Genomic DNA, 21,620 nt, shown 5'->3' with positions numbered 1-21,620 from the left:
TTACATTGGACCTTTTCAAAAGTTACGCCAGAATTCATGTAAATCGAATGATTAAATTATTTCGAAGTAAAAGAGAGGTTATTTTTTTTTTGTTAAATAGCAAATCTTGCACAATGGTTTAATATTTTGATTTGGATGAATATATCAGAATTAAATTCTCATGTATATCCAGCGGAAATTGGCACATGAGCGGAATCGCTTAATTCTGGCATCATTGTCCACCACCATTTCACCTCATCTTTGTTGCTGGCTCAGCTGATTGTCAATCCAATTAGAATAGATTCATACATTTGGCGCTGTGCGTATCTATGCGGGCGATTTGCTAATTGTGTTTTTCTAAAATCACCGGTTTGAAATATGTGGCATTCAAAATTACTTCTAGTGGCATCAATTGCCGTCCATTTATTCCCCACTGATGTGAATGCAGACGGTGGATACAAACATAAAGTTGAAAAACCTTACGATAAGTACTCTAAAAAGGCGAACAATTTGCCGGCCTCGGAAATTTACGAGCCGGATTTTCGGAACATTCAGCGGCCGTTTCGCATGGCCAAGTTGAATCTGGTGTGGACCAAAGCACAGCACGTAAGTCTAATTAAAGTTTTGTATAACACAAAAAAAACATAGTTGAATTTTCCTTGATGCAGCGCTTAACGGAACCAAAACTGAAATCCTTGTACACAGAGCTTAAAATCCACGATAAGGAGGAGATCGCTTGGAAGCAACTCAGTTCCCAGCACAAGGACAAGGAGGGCATAAAGGAGGCGGAATTGCGGAAAAAGCTGATTGGAATTATGAGCACCTACGGACTGCTGGAGCATTTCGATGATACTCAGGATCCGGAGAAATACAAACCATATAAAGCGTACTCGGGTGGGGTTGATAGCTATAAAAATAAAAGTTTGTTCAAGGATAAAAAGCTGAACAAACTCTGGGAGAAAGCCGAGACCTCTGGTTTCACGAAAGAGGAGCTGGATACACTGAAGGAGGAGTTCGAACACCACCAGGAGAAGATTGATGTCTATTATAATTTATTGGAACAGCTGGGAGATGCAGATGTGAAGAGCGATAATGCGCACGAAAATGCTATTAACAAAGACGAACACGACAAGTTCAATGAGATTGGTACGGCTTTGGAAGATTCCAACGACATTATGGCTCAGCAAAAGGCACAGAAGAAACAGAAGGAGTTGCAGCACAAATCAAATGAATTGCGTGAGACGCATCGGAATATTAGGGATAATTTCGATCGGCTGGAAAGAATTGCTTCCAAAGGCCCCAACAGCCAGGACTTCATTGAACCACAAGTGCAGGGTTTGTGGAGAATAGCGGTGTCCTCTAATTTTACGGCCGATGAGTTGGCTTCCCTCAAAGTTGAACTGTTGCATTACGAAAGCCGTTTACTAAAGCTGAGACATATGCACGCGGAACATGCGTTGAGCATGGAAAAGCACAAAAATGCCAAACATGGTGATAAAGCCGATACGCATAAAATAATGGAGGATAATATTAAGAAACAAACGAGGAAAGTTGAGAAAATCAAGGAGCAAGTGGAGGGTCGAATTTTAAAGCACGGCGAGTTGTAAGTGGTAGAGAATAACTTGGAGGCATTTATGCAGCAATACTGAGAAAGATTATGATAAATCTCGAACGTTTTTAGAGCAGCTATGTTTTGTAATCTCGTACAAATGATTTATGTTGTGAATCCTTAAAAAATAAAACGTATATTTTGTGTAACATATTGGTTTAATCGTATTTTGACGTAGAACTACGTCTTTGATTAAGAGTGTCAAATCAGAGAACAGGTCAAGTTTTTATGAAATAAAGTTAACGTTAATAACTATTTTTGCCGCGAATGGATTTTGGCGATTTACATACCAAACGAATCGGAAATTCCCTAAGATTTGTTTGTTGTACTATACATTAGAATCCACTGGGGTGTAAACGATTTAAATTGAAGAAAACCAGAAGCATTTCCATTTTTTCATTTACGAACTTCCCTACCCATGCAACTTATCGGCGAGCAATGAAGGGGAACACGGGTATTACTTCATGCAAGTTTTTGGCCCACTTCTTACGTTTAGTTTTTGACCACTTCTTACGTTTTATTTCCAAAAGCCGTTTTCCCGCCAAATTTGCGCTGCGTTGTGTTGTGCTGTGTTTGAGTGAGAAAAAGTGCTGCAAAAGTCTGTATTAAGACTCAGTGAATTTGAAATAAAAATCAAGTATAGAAAAAAAAATAAGCGAAGGTTTGAAAAATTAAAAAAAGAGAATATACTGATGATCTCTTTTTTGCATCAGAAATTAAGTTTTCGCTCCTCTTTATATGGACATAAAAATAAAATTGCGTACGCGGGTAACATTTTTGTTGCTAGGGGGGTAGAAATGTGGATTGACGTCAGTTGAATGAAGAGGCAGATTTGTATTCATTAGTCGCGTCAGTTAGAATAACCACTGACTGGACTAGTTCATCAGTCATCCTCGCTAGTCAACGCAAGTCAATTCATTTTCTAGTCAATTAATTTTTTGTTGACTGGTTAGAGGTTTTAGAAGTAGATTTTCTAAGTTGCAACTTTAAATTTCACAAAAAAATCCCATTGTTTTATGCATTCAAGAAACAATGACTCCTGGTAACTTTTTCTTCAGATTACATAAAAAGAATTTGAAAGAAGGCCCTACCCCCTCATCAAATGAGGTTGCTATTGCAATTAAAACTGGGACTCCACAAAAACTTCTTAATATTGATACCTCATTACAAGCAATTGCACCTTCAGTTAAATTTCCAATTTCAGTAACAGTCGTTAGTCTGTATATCCCACATTATGCCGACTTGGCTAGACTAGGTGGTCAACTGGATCATCTAGTGAGCCAGCTTCGCCCCCCATTTATTACTACGGGTGATCTTAACGCGCACTCTCATACTTGGGGGAGCACAAAGCTTGATGAAAGCTTTTCGCTTTTCGTGCAGGAAAATGTACAGAAAATCACCTCGAAGAGTTAGAGGCTACTGTACATTACGTAACTGAGAAAGATCACCACGCAGATGTGGTTTCACTTGATCTAAGCAAGGCATTTGATCGAGCATGGAGGTACCCAGTATTGAAGAGTCTCTTCGACTGGGTGATTCGTGGTAGACGAGGTTCGCATGAGAAAAATTTTCTTGAAAATACTTTTCATTCAATTTTTTTTCATTTTCAATTTTCTTGAAAATAACTTTCAGAACCATAGTCAACAACACCAAATCTTCTTTTAAAATTCAAGAAAGTAAAATTCCCCAAGGCTTGGTTACATCACCAACTTTATTCATAATTATTATGTAATCCCTTTTTGCGAAAATTCCAGATAATGTAAAAATCATTGTTTATGCAGATAGCATTGTGCTAGTTTCAGTAAGCGTCGCTGCATCAGCAACAAGCAATTGATTCCGTTCAGGACTCGCTTGCCGGTAGCAAAACTTTCTCCACCAAGGATAGCAGCAGCGCTTATCTCGAGCGTGAGAAAGTAATGCAACTTTTTTCGAGGCCAGCAATTTTAACAGAAGTGTTTCTTTTGAGAATAGCGCAAAATAACGAAAAGTGTTTATATTTATAGTCGCTTCAAGCCACCAATGTATAGCTCTGTATGCATGCTATGTTGAACGCTTGTTTGGTGCTGGTTGGTTTTCGTTGTACGAACGATGACTAGAGGGATTCCACTGAGACTTTACTAAATAACATGTAGCATGATATTTGATACTTGCAAGTATTGCCATTGTTGTTGTTTCCATGCGACGCCAAAGAAAGATTGATGTAGTTATGAGATGTGGAATAATGGTGCTGGTGCAACAAGTATATAATTTCTTGTAACCGAGTGTATGTAAATTGCGATAAAAGCTGTCGGAATAGCGTTCGAGATTAATTTTCAATGCATCGACATGAAACAAAGTGTGATATGTGATCAGCTTGTCCATTGTAACGCGAGGGCAAGAATGAATCATCAATCAGTTATCGTCAACTGATTCTACAATAAAAAAAAACATTTCAGGGCGACCAAACCATTCTACTGAACAATTATTTCTAAAATTTCGCAGCATTTTAAAATAATATCCGAAGTTATGAACTTCAACAAAACAACAGCGTAGATCTACGTCAACAATGTGGTCGTGTTTTGGATACAACCTCCTTAATTTTTCCAAGAATGGGTATATTCGAAGGATTTCTCAACTTTCAGGAGATCTGAAACAAATTAATGACTAACCCTTTTATTTACACACTCTTGAATTCACGTTAAACTGTAGAATAATTTTATTATTTTATAGAGTAATAACCATATTTTCAAGTACAATGTCTATCCCTTGATTGTATATTTTTAAAATTCATATACATATCGATAATGGCTCGCCCCCTGTGTGTTCGATGTGGTTCATAGTTTAGTAACTAGCAATTTCACTCACTTTTAGCACGTTTCGCCTGGAGAAGTTCAGTCTCGAGTCCTTTGCGGGTGCTGCCCAGCTTCCAGCCTTACAGCGGACAGCACCCGCCCCATGTAGAACCCGCTAATGTTCTCCTAATCCTACTATAGTAATAAAGATAATAAGATGAAAACTTCTAGTGTCAATGCTTTGGCTTCAATCTCGAAACGATCATCTCCGGCCGAGAATCTTTTTTTTTATTAGCTAAAGTTTCGTTTGATGTGATTTACGCGCTTTGATTGTGCTTGCGGAAGGAGGTGGGGCTTAACAATTTTAACAAGTTGCTGCCTCGGTTTGCGGTGGGCGCCTGCAGCAGAAGTTCACCAAAATCTTCTTCCGCGAAAATGTTTGCTCTGGCGGACTCGTTTTCAAGAGCGGCAGTCTTCCTTCGCTGTTGCGCTGGTTGATAGTTGTTATTGGAATTGCGTGCAATGGTGTTCTGCTCGTCATCATCAGTCACTTCTGTCGCAGATCTGAAAGTGATAACATATTAGCGATTGATATAGCTCGAAAAAGTGCCCTACTTACTCTCCATCGCTTCCATGAACAGCGGCTGTTGAATCTGACCCTAGCATTTTAATCACCGCAGCTGGTGGAAACTGTAACATTCGAGCCAATGGTGGGTAGTAGCCGTTGTTGGAAATAGCAAACAGTTCCCTGTGGAAAATGTTGGACCAAATATCATCTCTTCTGTGTTTGTCCCTCTTGCGCATACTAACGTGTTGCCGTCTTGTGGTTTATCCTTTACCAACCTTGTCCACAGTTCCGGCGGGGGTGCCAGTGGTACAGGGAGAGCGCGGGTCGAATATTGCCCGGGCGGTCCAGATCTTTTGCCATGTCCACCCCAACAGGAGTGGCCATAGCTGATACAGCCTCCTTCAGAATTTTGGGGAGAAGCAAAAACAATAAATAAACAGGACGATGATTATATCCACTTTCACGGGTTTCTTATTATATCGGGTTGAGGCTTGGGAAATGCAACAATTCCCTAATTAAAAGTTGTTCAAAACGCAAGATGCTTTATCGGTTCATTGCCTCTAGCATTACGCTGAGTATGAGATTAATTGAGCAAATATATATTGGTTGATTGGTTTTCCTCGAAATTGGTTGAGAATAAATCCGACTTGTTGTATGCTTTATATAGCTGGGAATATCTTGATGCTGTGACATAGCTATCGATGTGGTTTAACCATACATGTATGGTTCCTATGGCACTGTTATTAGCGGCCATATGGCTTCGGGTTCGATTTCTGTTTTGGCTAGGAGATTTTCTGTTAAGGAAAATTCTTCCAACTTGCACTTGTTCACGTGCAATCTTAAACTTGTCACCCATAATACATTTAGGGCGTGTTATTTGGCATAGAAATCTCATGTTATGAAAATGTAACAAAAGGTACTACGATCAAAATTTGGTCGATTTTAGTGGTATTCTAGTCTAGGAATATGAAACAAATTGAATTTTGTTTTCTTCATTTTAGACAATCAAAAATATACACTAGAAGGGACTTCTAGAAAATTCCATTATTTACCGAGTTATAACCATTTTAGTGGTGCGGTATCTAATCTAGTGCGACCTTGACAAAAACTTCAAACGCTGTTTTCTCAAAACTATTTTTTTCAAACTGCCGTACACGATATTTAAAGTTTTACTGAACCGATTTTGTTGTGAATAAATCTTTATACATTTATTTATCGCACGAACTATTTCAAAAATATTGAAATTGTCATACAAAACGTGCAAAACAGCAATTTTTATTTTCAAACGACCGCCATTTCGTCAAAAATATTGTTTTTGACTTGCCCGAGATTTCATGCGATAGTGGTATCCTTACTGATTCAGAATTTGTTCGATCTTATTGATTATGATAACCAGAAGGGCTGGGAATCGTGTAATAAACAAATAATGAGATGATGGTTAGTAAAAATATTCTTTGTTTTATTTGTTCAGAGCTCAGAAAAACGTCCGAAATGTGTACTTCTACACAGAAATACCCCCTTAAACTCAACGCATTTTTTTCTGACTTTTAACCGTTTGTCTGCTCTCAGCCAGCACTCATACATCATACTAAATCATACTAAATATTTTCTTTAACTATGTAGAAGTTTACACTTTTTCTAAACGAATTTTAATGTCTAGTGAACTTTCCCACGAATGTATACGACGTTTCTATAAATAATAGAAAACGATGCTCGGTATAAACAAAATCTTATTGGCGTGGAATGATATGAGGATCTCTTTAAAGGGAAATTAATTCCGTCCGCAAAGGGTTAAAAACCTTTTTGCACCAAGTTAACATATTAAGGACCGCACATTTTGGGGCAAACTTGTACGCTTCATTTGTTCGGATTCCACGAATGAAAACGTTTCCGCGAGCCATCGGTAGGCTTAGATTCATGGCAGGCCAAGGATTTAACCATCAATTGTAGAAAACACGGGTTATTTCGTGATCCATCCGTAACAGACGGAGCGCGAAACACGAGAAAACTCGTGAGCGGTCCGCAATATGTCAATACAATTGTTAGGTGAACGATTGGCGACATCTAGGACGCCTTGATCGGAAGGAAACCGAAAGCACGAGTGGTGAGTATTTTCAATCAGGAGCTTTCTCACTTTCTCTCACACTCTCTCTCTCTCTCTCTCTCTCGTTCTCTCTCCTCTTTCTTGATTCTTTAAATTTATTTTACCGGAACTCACGCTGTCACTCCGATGTCGCTCGATGCTGCTCGATGGTTTTATCCTCGAAGGTGGGAGTGATTAGATTGTACGATTAGGGTATTCGATGTTGGTTTGTCCAGTCGGAAATATGATCTTGGTTTGTCTACTTTCTTGAATGCTCTAGTTCAGCGCACCAGTGTCAAATCAGGTTTTCAAATGTTTTCAAACATATAAAAAAATAGTCTTTTTCATCATTTATAGTAGTTTTATAGAATATTTTTACCGATTGACATATTTAAAAGGTTTATATAGTCCACCTTCTGTTGGTGTAAATGCGCCCCTCATTTGAGCTAACTTTTAATTAACCACCAGATGTTTATTTGGTACGTATTCAGACCTTTTCTGGATTATTACACTTACAAAAATTGTAAACCTCAATTCTGATCATGGTTTTACTCGATGCACTGATGTTGGTTCGTCCACATGATTACTATGGCATCCGATTGGAGTGCTTCAGTTTGTTCATGGCGTCTCTCGCGTGTAGCAGAAACAAAGTTTCTATATGTTGAGTGCTGTTCACCATTAAAATTCCCAAGAACAAGAGAGACGCTTATTCCATAGAGGTGAGAGCTGAGGGATAAAAGTAACCCTCTATTGCAAAGTGAAAATGAGTGAGTTTGTCTTATTTACGTTTTCGTAACTTTCAGAAGCACAGCTATTCCTTTATTTCAAAAATAATATTAGCGGCCGTTTTGAATCTTCTAGTTTCTGGTCGTGCCAAATTAAGGTGAAAAAGGAGGAAACTTTGTAATTGAGCCAAAAAAAAGTCCATACGACGTGAATGGGGATCGAACCAAGGCTGGCTTGGGATGCAAAGCTATTTTACACGACCATGCTATCCACATGGCTAATGATGCTTCAGCAGTTGTTCAGCAAATACGTGATAATATTGCACCTGATTATAAAATGAAGTTGGGAAGTGTTTTCTAAGAGTAAAAAAGATCGCATGAAGGAGAGAAATATCTATCTCGGTCTGGGCCGTGTATGTGGCAATGTATGCGGGAAGCTTATTTGTCTGTTGTCTCGCTCGCTCGTATTAATCTTATATTGCTGTACCACGTATATTATACAAATGCCTACCAGTATTTGTGAGTCATGACATTCTCTGTTATGTTATTTAATGTCATAAATCGGGATGACAAAACATGAGCTAAAAATCAGTTTTGGGTGTAGTACCTATACCAGAATCTATTTCTGGACCGTTACCGTTCCATAAAACTGTCAGAAACATCATATACGGTACCCTTTTCTGCGATTATTACCTGCACAAAAACCACAAACTTCAACCGCACGTTTGCTAGTAAGAGTTTTGAGCAGGTGATAATTTCCCGCGCTTCCCTTATCACCATCATCGAGTCGATTGCCGGTTCCCACTGGCAGCCAACTGGCAGCTCCTCATGTGTGGTCACACATCGAGCTATTTACTAGCGGCCAACCTCATGATAGGAAGTTAATTGCGAAAAATAGTCACCGTTACGCCTATTTCTATATTGATTGAATGATCATAAATTGTGCTTATACCGATGCGCTGCTCGTGTTTAACATTCAATCGGTGAGCTCGGCTTGTCCACGTATGATTTCATTCTTTGCTTTGAGTCAGGGTATAATTTATTCAACGGTGAATGTCAATTTCGTTGACCGCGTGGTATCGTTTTCAAACCACACACAAACACGTGGTCTACTCACCGGGATATGTGTATACTCTGACGTCAGATTCGTCTTTTATTTGCCAGAAGACAAAAGAGGTTTCCCATTGACTACACATGGTTATGTTTTCCTTTCAAAACCTGTCCTCCCAAAGTCTATACGGATCAGCTAAAAGCATTCCTTTAGAATCTTGCTGACATTCGCGAAGGGAAAGTGCCTGCTGGCAGTACGCTTCATAAACCTAATGCAAGGGGTACACACTTTGTCAATTTTCTTCCTTTCGTCACCCATTGCGTGCCGTTTTTTCACAATGGCCTGATATCTGCACCGTGGTGTGTACTCACATTGTAGAATGTATCTCTTTTTTAGCATCCAAACAACTGTGGGCGTCAAAATCAAATATTTCCCTAGGATTTAACACAGTCTGCACTGAGCTGAAGGAAAAATTTGCCTGATATGTGAGTGTTGGTTTAGTTGATGCTATTTTTTACTCTCCCTATCGTCAAGGTGAAAAGGATTGGTTGTTGGAAACTGCCAAAAATCTATTTATTGTTAGCGAACTGCATCGAGGAACTTTTGTGATGTTTTTTATGAAATGATAGTTATTCTGCCGTAAGAGCAACTTTATTTGATTTTGTGTAGTTGGCATGACTTACGCTGACAGTAATTTACCTAGCTTCACAGCTATTGTTGCTGTCTTGCTTATTAGTGAACCAAACATTTCGAACACGACCACCACCAAATTGCTCCCTTAATAATCTTGACACTACTGGAGCTTTGTCGCCGGATGTGCTGTGCTGTTGTCGAAAGGCTGAGCATCAACCGATCTGATAGTTTTTTTTGTCACTTTTGACTAAAGACATCGGTAGAAAACTTGAGATAAGATATGATAGTCATGGATCTCTGATGAAAGCCTCAAACAAAGATATTCAGTACTAACTGCGATAATATTATAAGAGAGAGATGCAACCGCACATGTAGAAATCACAAATTGTGCAAAATAGGGGCTGAACTTCTTCGTAATATGTGGATAGAACAGGCACTAGATTCAAACGAGGTAATTGTCATTAACTGAAAGGTGAATCAGAATATACGTATAACTAGGCTGACCAAGCGTACCGCTTTTAACGGGACTGTACCGTATTTACGACTATTTTTCACCGTCGCGTCCTTTTATCAATTTGTACCGTATTTTGAGTACAAAGAAAAAATACCTGTAATATTTATTGATTGTAATATTGAAAAGTCATGCCTAAAACCATTGTTGCTTACATTAGAGATTAGTTAGTGATCTTTCAAACATTTTTGGCCTTCCTAAAGTTGTTGTTGATTTTGATAATTTCATTAAACTTCTTCAACATAATAAAATAGAATTATTTTTGACTAGTGAGGTGCAAAGGGTTCCAAAAAATATAGAGGGTTGTGTCCAAGACAAGACCTCATTGTTGACGCAGGACTATGGAATTATACGGAATTATAAAAATACTTCGCCTGGAGAGGGGGTGGAATGGTCGGTGTCATGCCGCTATGGTTGTCTTTGAAGGGATATTCAATGTATTACCCCTCACCAAGTTTATTAAATAACAAATTGCCCTTCCGGCAGCACTGTATATATCAATGCAAATATGAATTCAAATAGCAACCATTTTTGTATCGACACACATTAAAAGTATAATCTGTTCTTCCGTGAAGTACCGCATGTTTTAATTCATCCTTCTAAAGCAAATACGTGTTAATCCACGCTCTGTGAAAACTCTGTCCGCCCACAGGTTATGGGCCCAGAGAAAGTTCTGGAAGGTGAAAGTATTGGGAAAAGTTATTTTGTGTTTCGGTTGTGTGCATAACGCGAGCATCTTTTGTGTTGTGAAAAGATGGCGGATTTTGGCAAACTTCCATTTGCAAAATTGAACAACCAGAACTGGTCGAGCTGGAAATTCCGCATGGAAATGTTGTTGATGCGAGAAGAAATCTGGTATGTGATCGCGGATGCCAAACCGATGCCGGTGACGGTGCAGTGGAAGAAGGATGAGCGTATCATAAAAAATCAACGATGACTTCTCGCGTTTCATTGTTGAAGAAAATGTGTTCGCTGAATTCCGGGTGCCTGTACAAACTGAAGTTGGCGGAGTTGTCGAGAAAAGCTGTGAGTAAAACACATAACCGTAACTGTCAGCATCAACGGCACCGACGTTTCGGGCATAGGGATCCTGCAGTAGTTGGAAGAATTCGTGACGAGAAACATGATATAGGTATGAATGTTGTCGATTGTAGTATCCGAGAATGTTGTGAGCCGTGTCTGGAAGAGAAACTCGCTCGGAATCCGATACCAGAGGCAGCAGAGAAAATGTCGAAGCAGGTACTGGATCTGGTACACACCGACTTGTGTGGACCAATGAGGACGACGACGCCTGGTGGTAAGCGATTTTTGATGACGATGATCGATGACTTCAGTCGCTTTACAGTCGTTTATTTGCTCGCAAAGAAGTCGGATGCATCGGAGAAGATAAAGGAGTATGTTCGGTACGTAGAAAGTTTATTTAATCGAAAGCTACGTATAATTCGCTCGGATGGTGGAGGCGAGTATGCCAACAAAGAGTTGCGGGATTTCTTCTCACAGGAGGGAATTCAGGCACAATATTCCACAGCGTACACACCGCAGCAAAACGGTGTAGCCGAGCGGAAGAATCGGTCGCTACAGGAAATGGCGACGACGATGCTTCTTGATGCAGACTTGGACAAGCGATATTGGGGTGAAGCTGTAGTAACGGCTGCTTATTTGCAGAACCGTCTTCCGTCACGATCGTTTGACAAGACTCCGTATGAAAAGTGGTATGGGAGGCAGCCAGTACTGAGTCATTTGAAAGTCTATGGTTGTCCTGCTTATGTTCATATCCCCGACGTTAAACGAGGAAAGTTTGACAGTAAGGCGAGAAAGTTTCGGTTCATCGATTACTCTGACGTGCATAAGGGTTACCGTTTTGTTGATACGTTGACTGACAAGATCACAATAAGCCGCGATGCAAAGTTTTTGGGGATGGGCGATGAATCATCTAGAGGATCGGATTCACAAGCGATATCTAATGAAGAAGTGCCTTGTAGGGATATTGAGTGGCCTCCTCCAGAGGTTATTGCGAGAATGCAAGCAGAAGAAGGTGAATTTTCTGGAACAGGTGAAGACGAAGAATCGTTCGATGAAGACGAAGAAGATAAAGTGAGTGTAGAATCTGAAAGCGTTAATCGTCAAAGCCGTCGTACCCGGGGCGTGTTACCGAATCGTTTGTCGGATTATGTGGTAAGTGTTGTAACGCAGAAAACCGAGGATCCAATGCCGTTTCAGCAAGCAGTGTCCAATTCAGCTCGAGTTTCTTGGAAGGCCGCGATGGATAGCGAAATTCAATCGCAGAAACGGAAAGGAACGTGGAACTTGATGCCACTTGCGAAAGGCAAAAAGACTTCGTAAAGCACCAACAGTTTGCAGAACAGTTGGGATTGGTGAAATCGACCGTAGGTTTTGGCGAGGATTAATCATTGAGGAGGAGTGAAGGGATATTCAATGTATTACCCCTCACCAAGTTTATTGAATAACAAATGGCCCTTCCGGCAGCACTGTATATATCAATGTAAATATGAATTCAAATAGCAACCATTTTTGTATCGACACACATTAAAAGTATAATCTGTTCTTCCGTGAAGTACCGCGTGTTTTAATTCATCCTTCCAAAGCAAATACGTGGTAATCTATTTGCGCTCTGTGAAAACTCTGTCCGCCCACAGTCTTGAGATCCCATTTTCGATCACTACATGGAAACTTCGATATAACGTACCCTCGTTATAACGTACCCTCGATATAACGTACATTTTACCTCGATATAACGTACACATTTCCAAAATTATATCGAATTATATCGTTATCGATATAACGTACACATTTTCAAAATTTTTTTCCTGATAGAACAATGAATTATCTGTATTGTGATGCTAAAACAAGTTCTGTACCTTCAATCAATCCCGAAAAACAGCTGGTTTTGTGATTCCGGATTCTAAATGAATCAAACTTTAATCAACAGTACGAAGGGTAACATCATGAGAAAGGCTGGCTTCGTCTTCTGATTGAAGTTATTCATTAACTTTAATAAAACAGCAACACAATAATGTATTATAGACTACGTTTGTGAGTACATTATTATGCTTCGATATAACGTACAATTCGATACAACGTACAATTTTGAAAGTGAAATGTACGTTATATCGAAGTTTACCTGTATAACCATTTCGTTCTGTGAACATCGGGACTTCGTCATTCGCGTCTTTTATGAAAACAATCGATCAGAAGAACACCTAAAAATGTGGAACGAGTGAGAGTTTCAACTGAGCTGCCATCGAGACCTTTTATGCGCAAATATGTTGTTGTTTCGTTTTCGTTCAAAATTCCATCTTTTCAAAATTACCTCAATAATTGAATGAACGTGATTATGCCAGTCGCAAAAGGCATCAGAATTATGAGAGACTGACCTTATAACTAACTTATAACCGAGCGGGGTTAATTTGCAATATCTCCTCTCTCCACAATGTCCGTACGAATGAACGCTGCATTTGCATTTCGAGCGATTTACGCATACCTTATTCGCAGTGGCAGATGGAAATTATACCATGTATCCACATTTGTTCCTTAGTATAGGAAGCACGGATAGGTAGACACAAAAATGCATAGAATAAATGTATGGAAATATGGGTGTGCTTTCAATTTTTGTTGATTCAAATCAGGGGTTTTCAAACAACTGTGATGCGCAACCGAAATAGAACTGTTCCCAGCTGTTAGCGCAAACAGGATTTCGTCGACAACTTTAAACATTTGTTAGATAGTTTTCAATAATATTTTCCAGAAGAGTATAATCAAAAAAATTGTGTGGGTGGAATAGCGTTTTTCGACACAGTGCCTCATCAAAATATTTTGGCCATAAATAGTGCTCCGTCGAAATAATAGATCTGAAAACCCCTGATTCAAACCATTTACGAATTAAGGAATCGTGATGTATAATATAACAATTCTTAGAAAATTTCCAATCCGATTGGTATGTAAATAATCAACATCCGGTTGAAACAAAAATAGTTATTAATGTTCAAACTATTTCATAAAAAGTGACATGTTGGCATCCTTATAAAAACATAGTCCTACTTCAAAACTAGCTGGTTCAAGTTTGTTCTCCTGGTTCAAATACAGAAGACTAAATTCCTAAAACCGTGAAAACATTTACGATGCTGCGTTGGAGTATATTGAAAAATGAAAGGCTAGTCTAGGAGAAACTAGGAGGAAATACAAGGAGCATTCAGAAACAGCTGTCAGTAGAATGCATTTATTTAAAAAACTTCATTACAGGTTTTCGAAGTACAGGTCGGACTCGATTATATACAGACTCGATTATATGTGATTCGATTATATACAATTTTAAACTCGATTATATACAGTTTGAAAAAAAAATTATTTTTTTTATGTTTCAAATATGACTTATTTCAAGAACAAATGTAACCTTTAAACGTTAAGCTGTAATTTAAGTGACAAATTCATATACAGTGGGGTAAAAATCGTGATTTTTGAAGATTTTGTTTTAATTTTCACCAAGAAATAATTATATCGATATTGCAGCCAATTTAAGATAAATAGAAGTTGGGTGTCAAAGAACAAATTGTAGAGCGGTTAGAGAGCTTCAATTTTATTGATAGAAACAATCCAATTTAATAAAAAAATCAGGATGACATTAATAATAATACATTAACAATTACTAACTTTTATGTTTTTCACTTCCAAAATGTTATTAAAATCCATGAATTTAGATGTTCCACTACTATATCTTGTATCAAATTTTCTCATCTTTCCAATGAAAGTAACAGAATTGTCTTCCGTAGCGTACTTTGTAATGTAGAGCCAGTTCGAGCTACAGAGTCCGAAACAAAAAAAAAAGTTCTATAACTCTGTCATTGTTGAAATTCGAACATATGCGTAGAAGGATTTTTTCCATAAAATATGATCGTCTATCACCCTCTGAGAGAATCTGGATAATTTTTTTTTTCATGTGAGAAACGAATTTTCTGACTTTAAGGGGATGAATCAAAAATCAAATTCCTCTTTTATATTAAAAAAAAAAGAAAAATACATGCAAAAAAAAAACGAATAAAAAAATATTTTTTTTGATTCGATTATATACAGGATTCGATTATATATAGTGAAAAGAAATCAGAAACTGTATATAATCGAGTCCGCGCTGTACTTCCCTTCCGATAAAATACACGATTCCCAGCGAGTTTTTCACTTTTCGAAGGTCTGACAAAGAAATTTTCCCCGAGCTTCTTGAAAATCGCCTCCGATGCTTTTACTACTGACATATTCTTGGTGAATCGACGCCCTCTAAGGTGTTTTTTCAGCCCAGGAAACAACGAAAACCTACAGGGACCGTTCCTAGCGCGAATTTGTCCAAGCGATGGCAAAATTCATAGAAAAAGTTCAATGCGCGCTTATCTGCAATGTGTCTCCTGTTTCGTTTGCTCATATTGACTTTATTGACTTTATTGATTTTTATTGCTCTAGCATATATATTATACAAATTATATACAAATATTGGGGAGTAGCGCATTTTCTGTTATTTTTTGGCTCGTTTAATGTAATCAAGCGCTTTAATGTAATCAATCGTGCTAAAAATAAATTTTAGGTGTATTAACACGTTAAATCCCAGCTGAACTAGGACACAATTAAATTTCCGCTGACCCTAGGATTGGGCGATCTTCATAAAAAGATCGATCTTGTCGAATCGATCCACCAAACGGAGTAGGGATCGATCCACTGATTTTAATCAAATCGGTACCAAAGAATCGATTTTTAAAAAATCAAAAGATTTTTTTCCAATTAATCTGCTTATTCTATTGAAGTATCGTGTTTTCTTTAGATATGGAATACAAATTTCACAATTCTATTCAAACATCAAAAGCATTTTGTTTTGTTCCTCGGCAAGAAGGCCACAAAAAAATTAAAGTCCAGAAAAAAAATATTTTCCCGGGCATTCATTTTGTGACGTCGTGGAGTCGTTTTATTAAGCATTACTTAAGCATTACTGTAAATTCAACAACTGATAACTGTCCACAACTCAGCTGACAACGGTTAAATAAAAGTGGAGTGAAGTTGATCAATAATTTTTTTTCGTTTTTTTTCTAATGTAATATACACGAAAATGTATAGAAAATCACTGATTTCTTTACCTAGGGTAATATAAATGGTAAAGGGTGTGTCACATCAAATTGCATCACGGAAAAAACGCTGTAGAAATTTAATTTTTAGGAATATATCTTCAGCTTTCGCTTATAATCAGATAAGAGTGTATAGATCACGTTGGCCATGCTTCACTGTCAATTTTTCGTAAATTTGGAAAAATGTCGTCGAACGAAAAAGAAGGCTCCTAACCGCGACAAAAGGCAAAACATGGTGGGGAAGACGCGAGCCCGGAAGCTGTACACCGAAATGCTGACGAAGCCGCATTGCCTGGTAATGGACGACGAAACCTACGTCAAAGCGGACTTTCGTCATCTGCCGGGCCTGTTGTTCTTCTCCGCAGAGGACAAATTCAGCGTTCCGGAGGAGATTCGCAAGCAGAAACTATCCAAGTTTGCCAAAAAGTACATGGTGTGGCAAGCGATCTGCTCTTGCGGAAAGCGGAGCGCCCCCTTCGCGATGACCGGCACGGTAAACGGGCAGGTTTACCTTAAGGAGTGCCTACAGAAGCGCTTACTACCACTATTGAAGCAGCACGAGGGCCCGACCATCTTCTGGCCGGATCTCGCTTCGTGCCACTATTCAAAGGACGTGTTGGAGTGGTACGAAGCCAACGGGGTAACCTTCGTGCCAAAGGAAATGAACCCGCCCAACGCGCCGGAGCTTCGCCCAATAGAGAAATATTGGGCGATTATGAAGCAGGCCCTCCGGAAGAACCCAAAAGTTGTCAAATCGGAGGCGGACTTCAAGAGAAAATGGATTTCTGTTCAAAAAAAACTACAACCTGACGTTGTACAGAACCTTATGGACGGGGTAAAGAGGAAGGTGCGAGCATACGGGCTTGGGCTCGAAGTATGAATAAAAAGAAAATGCCAAATGTTGTTTAATAGTTTTTATTTTACTGTCTAAAATTTTCAAAAGGATCGGTCTACTGGGCGAATTTCTACAGCGTTTTTCCCGTGATGCAATTTGATGTGACACACCCTTTAATTCAAGGGTTTGAGGATACCTAAAAGTGTAGTTGTGCCTTTCTCATATCTCGATCTAAAGCTTGAGCTGCAGGACATCCGGAGATCGTCCGGGTTATCTTAATGTGGCCAAAAGTCTTCGAAATGTTCCCCAATGAGCTAGTTTTGACAAACCATAAAGTTCGATATGTCGCAGAATGGGATGTGGTTTTGGTCATAAAGGTCACTTCACGCGGAAACCTGATCCGGAACATATGCGGGTTACGCCAATCAGGTTATATAGGTTTGAATTCATTACAAATAAGCTAGTTTTGAAGAGATAATGAAGTTTGTTACTCTAAATGGTGGGTTTTTGTTGTTTTGGGTACTTCAATCTATGGCCACTGAACTTGTTCCCACGTGGACCGATTCCAATAAAACTTAAAAGGCATCTCAAATGAAACAAAATGGGGTTTTTGAGAAAACTAAGCCGCAACATTGGTCAAAAATTGATTATTTGTAACTACCTGAATAATATTTCAACTCGAGAAGAATCAGCTGAGTGTAAATTAATATGTTTAGCGTGAATTCATAAAAAACGAATGAAGAATTGCTGAAATATTTCACGAAATGCATTATATTAAACCTTTAAACATTGTTAAAAATGAAGTCAAAAACAATTTTTAGTCATCTTAATCCAAAAATAAATGATGGAAAAGCGAGGGGAATAGATTATGGGATTTCGACTTTTCGATAATATCATAGTGAATATGTAAAAACTTAAATTTCAAAAAATGCTGGTTCAAGATCACTAAAATCATACGCTTATCAATGAAATAAACTCATCGTGAATCAATGCACTTCGATTTGAATTTTTAAAAAAACTTTTCAACACGTATAATATCATCCCTATTGTTCCAACGACGGTTTAGGAACAAATCACAAGCTAAAAACTAGAACACTTCCAATCCTTTTGATAATAATCTTTTGAATATTTCAGTATAATTCATCGAATTTATTTGAAAATTACCTTTCACGAAATCTAAACCAAAACATAACACCAACGTAGTAACAATAATCGTCTTCGCACGGTTTCCCATTATTCCATTAGTCATTTTCATATGTTATAATTCTTTTTGTAACCAATAGTGACAACTTTTTCGTTAATCTAGCAGAACTTGTTTATTTTTCGTGGATTAACACCGTTTGTCGCTGCTTTCACTTCCTTTTATTTCGGGTTAAGCACTTGTTTCGACACAATTAAACCAACGTAAAAGGCTGAGCTTTAATTAGGTTGATAAACCATTCAGTAGAGGACTCGTTCGCACTGCGTTTAATCACCAACGTATCTTTCGGGGGGGACACTCTTCTAAAACTTCCGAATGTGGGAAGTTTCCGAGAGGGGTTCCTGCTGTTTGGCTCGCTGGTTCTGCACTTACTGCCAGAAAGGTGATACAGTTGGTGCGCTTTTATACATACATACGTGTGTGTTTCTTGGCGGGATTGGGAATTGCATGAACGGAGTGCGCGCAAAATTTTGAACCATTTTCCCGGCATCAAGCAGGGTGAACAGCGGCAAAACAGGGGAAGTTATTGGTGAAGCGAGTGAAGTGGATTATGATTTTCCGAATGTGGTTCCCGGAGATGCTGCTTCAGGCGCCACTGGACAGGGTTGGAATTTGGTTCGAGTGAGCCGTAATTTGATTGATTTATTTCTGAATTTTCGATTTCGGATTCTATTCAAAGAATAAAAACTGTTCGCGATACCCTCAGTTTGGCTCTGAATTTTGCTGAAACTTGAAAGCACAGCGAAGGGACAACGGTCGTAATGAACCACGTGTGTTTTCGTTTGCGGTGGGTGAAACTGTCGTATGTATCATGCAATCGTGCTTTCGCCTATAACAATGCCTTAGGAGTGAAGGCATTTGTAACTATTATCAACAATTATCGTGATTCGAATCAACTCACTAAAATTTCAAACCCTCCGCTAAACCCTTTTATCATGAATTTTGAGTATAGTTTACACCTCAGAAGATCTGGCGAGTGTGGTGATAGTGGATGAATCAAAATAAAAAACGACATGAAGCATAATTTCATCAGCTCATGCACTCCCGGTATATACGATGATCTATTGGATCCATCGAAACCATAAATCGAAGCAACTGGTGGCTTGAAATATTTCACCTTTGTTTTCACACCCCGTTGGGTGGGGGATGGTTGAAAAACAGCTAACAACTCGGAACAGTTCGTTTGCTGATCCCTATTTGTTGCCTCCCTTCCAGCAGCTAGCGAACAGTGTGTTTGTGTGTGTGTTTGAGCTCGTGATACGAATCAACTGGTTGTGATTTCCCAGCTGGATTTTGGGGACGCCCTGCGCCAATAAATAAACTTCGGTGGATAAAAATATAATACCATCTTTATTGCTCCTTCAAAATTATCAGGTGTTATGGACTTGACCGCGAAGCGGGAATGTGATGTTGATATTACGTCACAGTTATGTCGTTCCTCGTGTGGGAATGATTTATATTCCGATATACGTGAGTGATCTTATCGGAAAGCTTGGAATAATCATGTATTTTTATTGACTGGATCAACGGTTGTCATGGGCTTAGCTTGAATATCACATTTGATTGTCGTTCCATCATAAAAATGGATCAAGATTTTAGAAATACGGAATGACATTTCATCCCAACGCGGATTACTAATCGATGGTGATGATTCACCAGCCATCACAATCAACTTGTCGGACCGTTTAATGAGCTTGTAGAACCACAGCTTCAAAATAGGCGAAACCCATGTGAGCATCCTTTCGTTACTAGGCAAGAAGGTTCGCGAAATTGTGTCACTGGACGCCATTGCGCTACTGCACCCGTCCCCTATCGCACAGGAGATCCTCTCTGGTGCACACCTGTTCACGCGCGAACACCGGTAAATATTTACCCTTTGCAGGGGCCCTCGGAACATCGTGCGTTCCTGCGTGGAGCAAGAAATTTAATCAAATCACTATAAAAAACTGCGTAATTGACATTGAGAAGAGGCTATTTATCGGCACTTTATCGAGTCATCGATAAAACGGGAATCGATGTTCGTGGAAAATGATACTGAAACTCGCGCAAATGAGGCAACCCTATGGCGAATCCATAAATCGAATAAAAAGTTATTTTCATTCTCACCATGATTGTGGGAAAGCACTTCCTGTTTTGGGGGCTAGAGAGCGAAAGTCTATGAGGAGGGGAAGAAGATTTTGTTGTTGATTCGAGTTCTTTAAAATTCGAATAAACAACGTATTTTCCCGGCGACCTGCTGCCGACCCACACGAGACCTGCTTGCATAAGCGGACGATTTATGCTACTTTGAACCAGTCATAAATATCAACTAAGACTGGCTTGGAAACACAGGTGTCTTCTATCTGTTTTGAACATGGAACATATGAAAAACCAACAGCATTCCTGTTATTGCGCTGTTGTTTACCTTTGCATATTTAAAAAGTTTAGTTGTCTCTAGAACTTATACATACTAGAGGAATATTCAAAATTCTCGGTATTCAGATGAAAGATAGAGTTTTTAGTTGAGCAATGCATTTCAGTCAACCTCCCAGTCCCTGTGGTTCAATTCTAGATGGTCTCCAAAATGTCGATTTACCGTTGCTACTACCAACATCTTTGACTCAGTGAATTTCGCAATGTTTGGGAATGGCTAAACTGGACCAAAGCTTATGTGAAACTCGTTTATGTTGGTTAGCAGAATTTATTGAATACTGCCGTCCTTTTGCGCGAATCGATTTTGTGCTGAGTTCTTATATATCAACAATATTAGATCCCTTTTCGTCAGAGATGCATTGAGCTATCTCGTACACTCTCAATTGTCGACCATCTACAAAAATTCTCCTTGAATCGAAAACCACCCAAATACTTGCTATTTGGATAAAAATTTATCACCATGATTTTTTAACCGCGATTTAAATGTTTTTGTTTGGGCAGATTTTTGAACATTGTAACATTAATTTCCACCTATCGTACATTTTTCGACTGATGTACACGCTTCCATTACTGTTACAACATGCGCTGTATTCCGACTATCACTAAAGGGAGTGTTATCAAACTTTGACGTTTTATTAAGAAAAGTTCACATTACATAAATCAATCATCAATCGATAGACATTGGATAAATTAGATAAAAAAATGGAAACTAGCCTGATTTGAAACGAAAGCAATGCAAATTACACGAAACATAGCTGGCGATCCTACTGTCGACAGAGCCTTCGCTGAAGAATTCACGGCCATCAGGAAAGGCTTCATCGGGACAAGCGAAAGTTTCTCGGGTGAATTACGCATTCAGAGGAAAGAGGAGATCTCAACTGTTACCTGGAAGATAACAGGAATGCGAAGAGACGTTGTTTCCGCAGTGGGATTTGAACGGTTTGCGCACTTGAAAAGTCGGACAGGAACTACGAGAACTGATTTTAACCACTACACTTTTTAATCACACGATTCAAAATGATGTATATTTACGAAAACTTTTATTTGACTACGAAAACAGATACGTTTCAAGCGTTCTCCTTGGCCTATTCGCTACTTGTTTCCGTATTGATAGATATGGGAA

General features: G+C 38.8%; 2 protein-coding genes across 3 annotated transcripts; one reads left to right on the top strand and one right to left on the bottom strand.

Moving 5' to 3' along the window:
- The first annotated feature begins 194 nt into the window (after positions 1–194).
- Positions 195–1,741, top strand: LOC129775545 (alpha-2-macroglobulin receptor-associated protein). The gene is made up of 2 exons (XM_055780402.1): positions 195–585; positions 648–1,741. The coding sequence occupies exons 1-2, from the start codon at positions 358–360 to the stop codon at positions 1,584–1,586; spliced, it is 1,167 nt and encodes a 388-aa protein (XP_055636377.1). The 5' UTR covers positions 195–357; the 3' UTR covers positions 1,587–1,741.
- Positions 1,742–4,240: 2,499 nt separating this feature from the next.
- Positions 4,241–19,154, bottom strand: LOC129761940 (uncharacterized). Of its 2 annotated transcripts, none has more exons than XM_055759797.1 (4): positions 18,049–19,154; positions 5,203–5,326; positions 4,979–5,107; positions 4,241–4,923 (listed from the first exon to the last, which is right to left on the bottom strand). In XM_055759797.1, the coding sequence occupies exons 1-4, from the start codon at positions 18,137–18,139 to the stop codon at positions 4,677–4,679; spliced, it is 591 nt and encodes a 196-aa protein (XP_055615772.1). In that variant the 5' UTR covers positions 18,140–19,154; the 3' UTR covers positions 4,241–4,676. The 2 variants fall into 2 exon arrangements, with proteins under 2 accessions (XP_055615772.1, XP_055615771.1); XM_055759796.1 differs by having other exon boundaries at positions 5,170–5,326; positions 18,049–19,133.
- Between the last annotated feature and the right edge of the window lie 2,466 nt (positions 19,155–21,620).

The sequence above is a fragment of the Toxorhynchites rutilus genome, chromosome 1 (assembly GCF_029784135.1).
Source record: "Toxorhynchites rutilus septentrionalis strain SRP chromosome 1, ASM2978413v1, whole genome shotgun sequence".
NCBI lineage: Eukaryota > Metazoa > Arthropoda > Insecta > Diptera > Culicidae > Toxorhynchites > Toxorhynchites rutilus.
Note: the sequence above shows the minus strand (reverse complement) of the source record. Positions and strands in the feature narration are given on the sequence as shown.

What these genes read in the sequence shown, in the direction of transcription:
- LOC129775545 (XM_055780402.1), top strand. Translation starts at nt 358, where the DNA reads ATGTGGCATTCAAAATTACTTCTAGTGGCATCAATTGCCGTCCATTTA. An exon ending in TGTGGACCAAAGCACAGCAC is followed by an intron (nt 586 to 647) that starts GTAAGTCTAATT and finishes TCCTTGATGCAG; the next exon opens with CGCTTAACGGAACCAAAACT.
- LOC129761940 (XM_055759796.1), bottom strand. Translation starts at nt 18,139, where the DNA reads ATGAAAATGACTAATGGAATAATGGGAAACCGTGCGAAGACGATTATT. An exon ending in TGGTTTAGATTTCGTGAAAG is followed by an intron (nt 5,327 to 18,048) that starts GTAATTTTCAAA and finishes AAAATTCTGAAG; the next exon opens with GAGGCTGTATCAGCTATGGC. An exon ending in GTTCATGGAAGCGATGGAGA is followed by an intron (nt 4,924 to 4,978) that starts GTAAGTAGGGCA and finishes TATCACTTTCAG; the next exon opens with ATCTGCGACAGAAGTGACTG.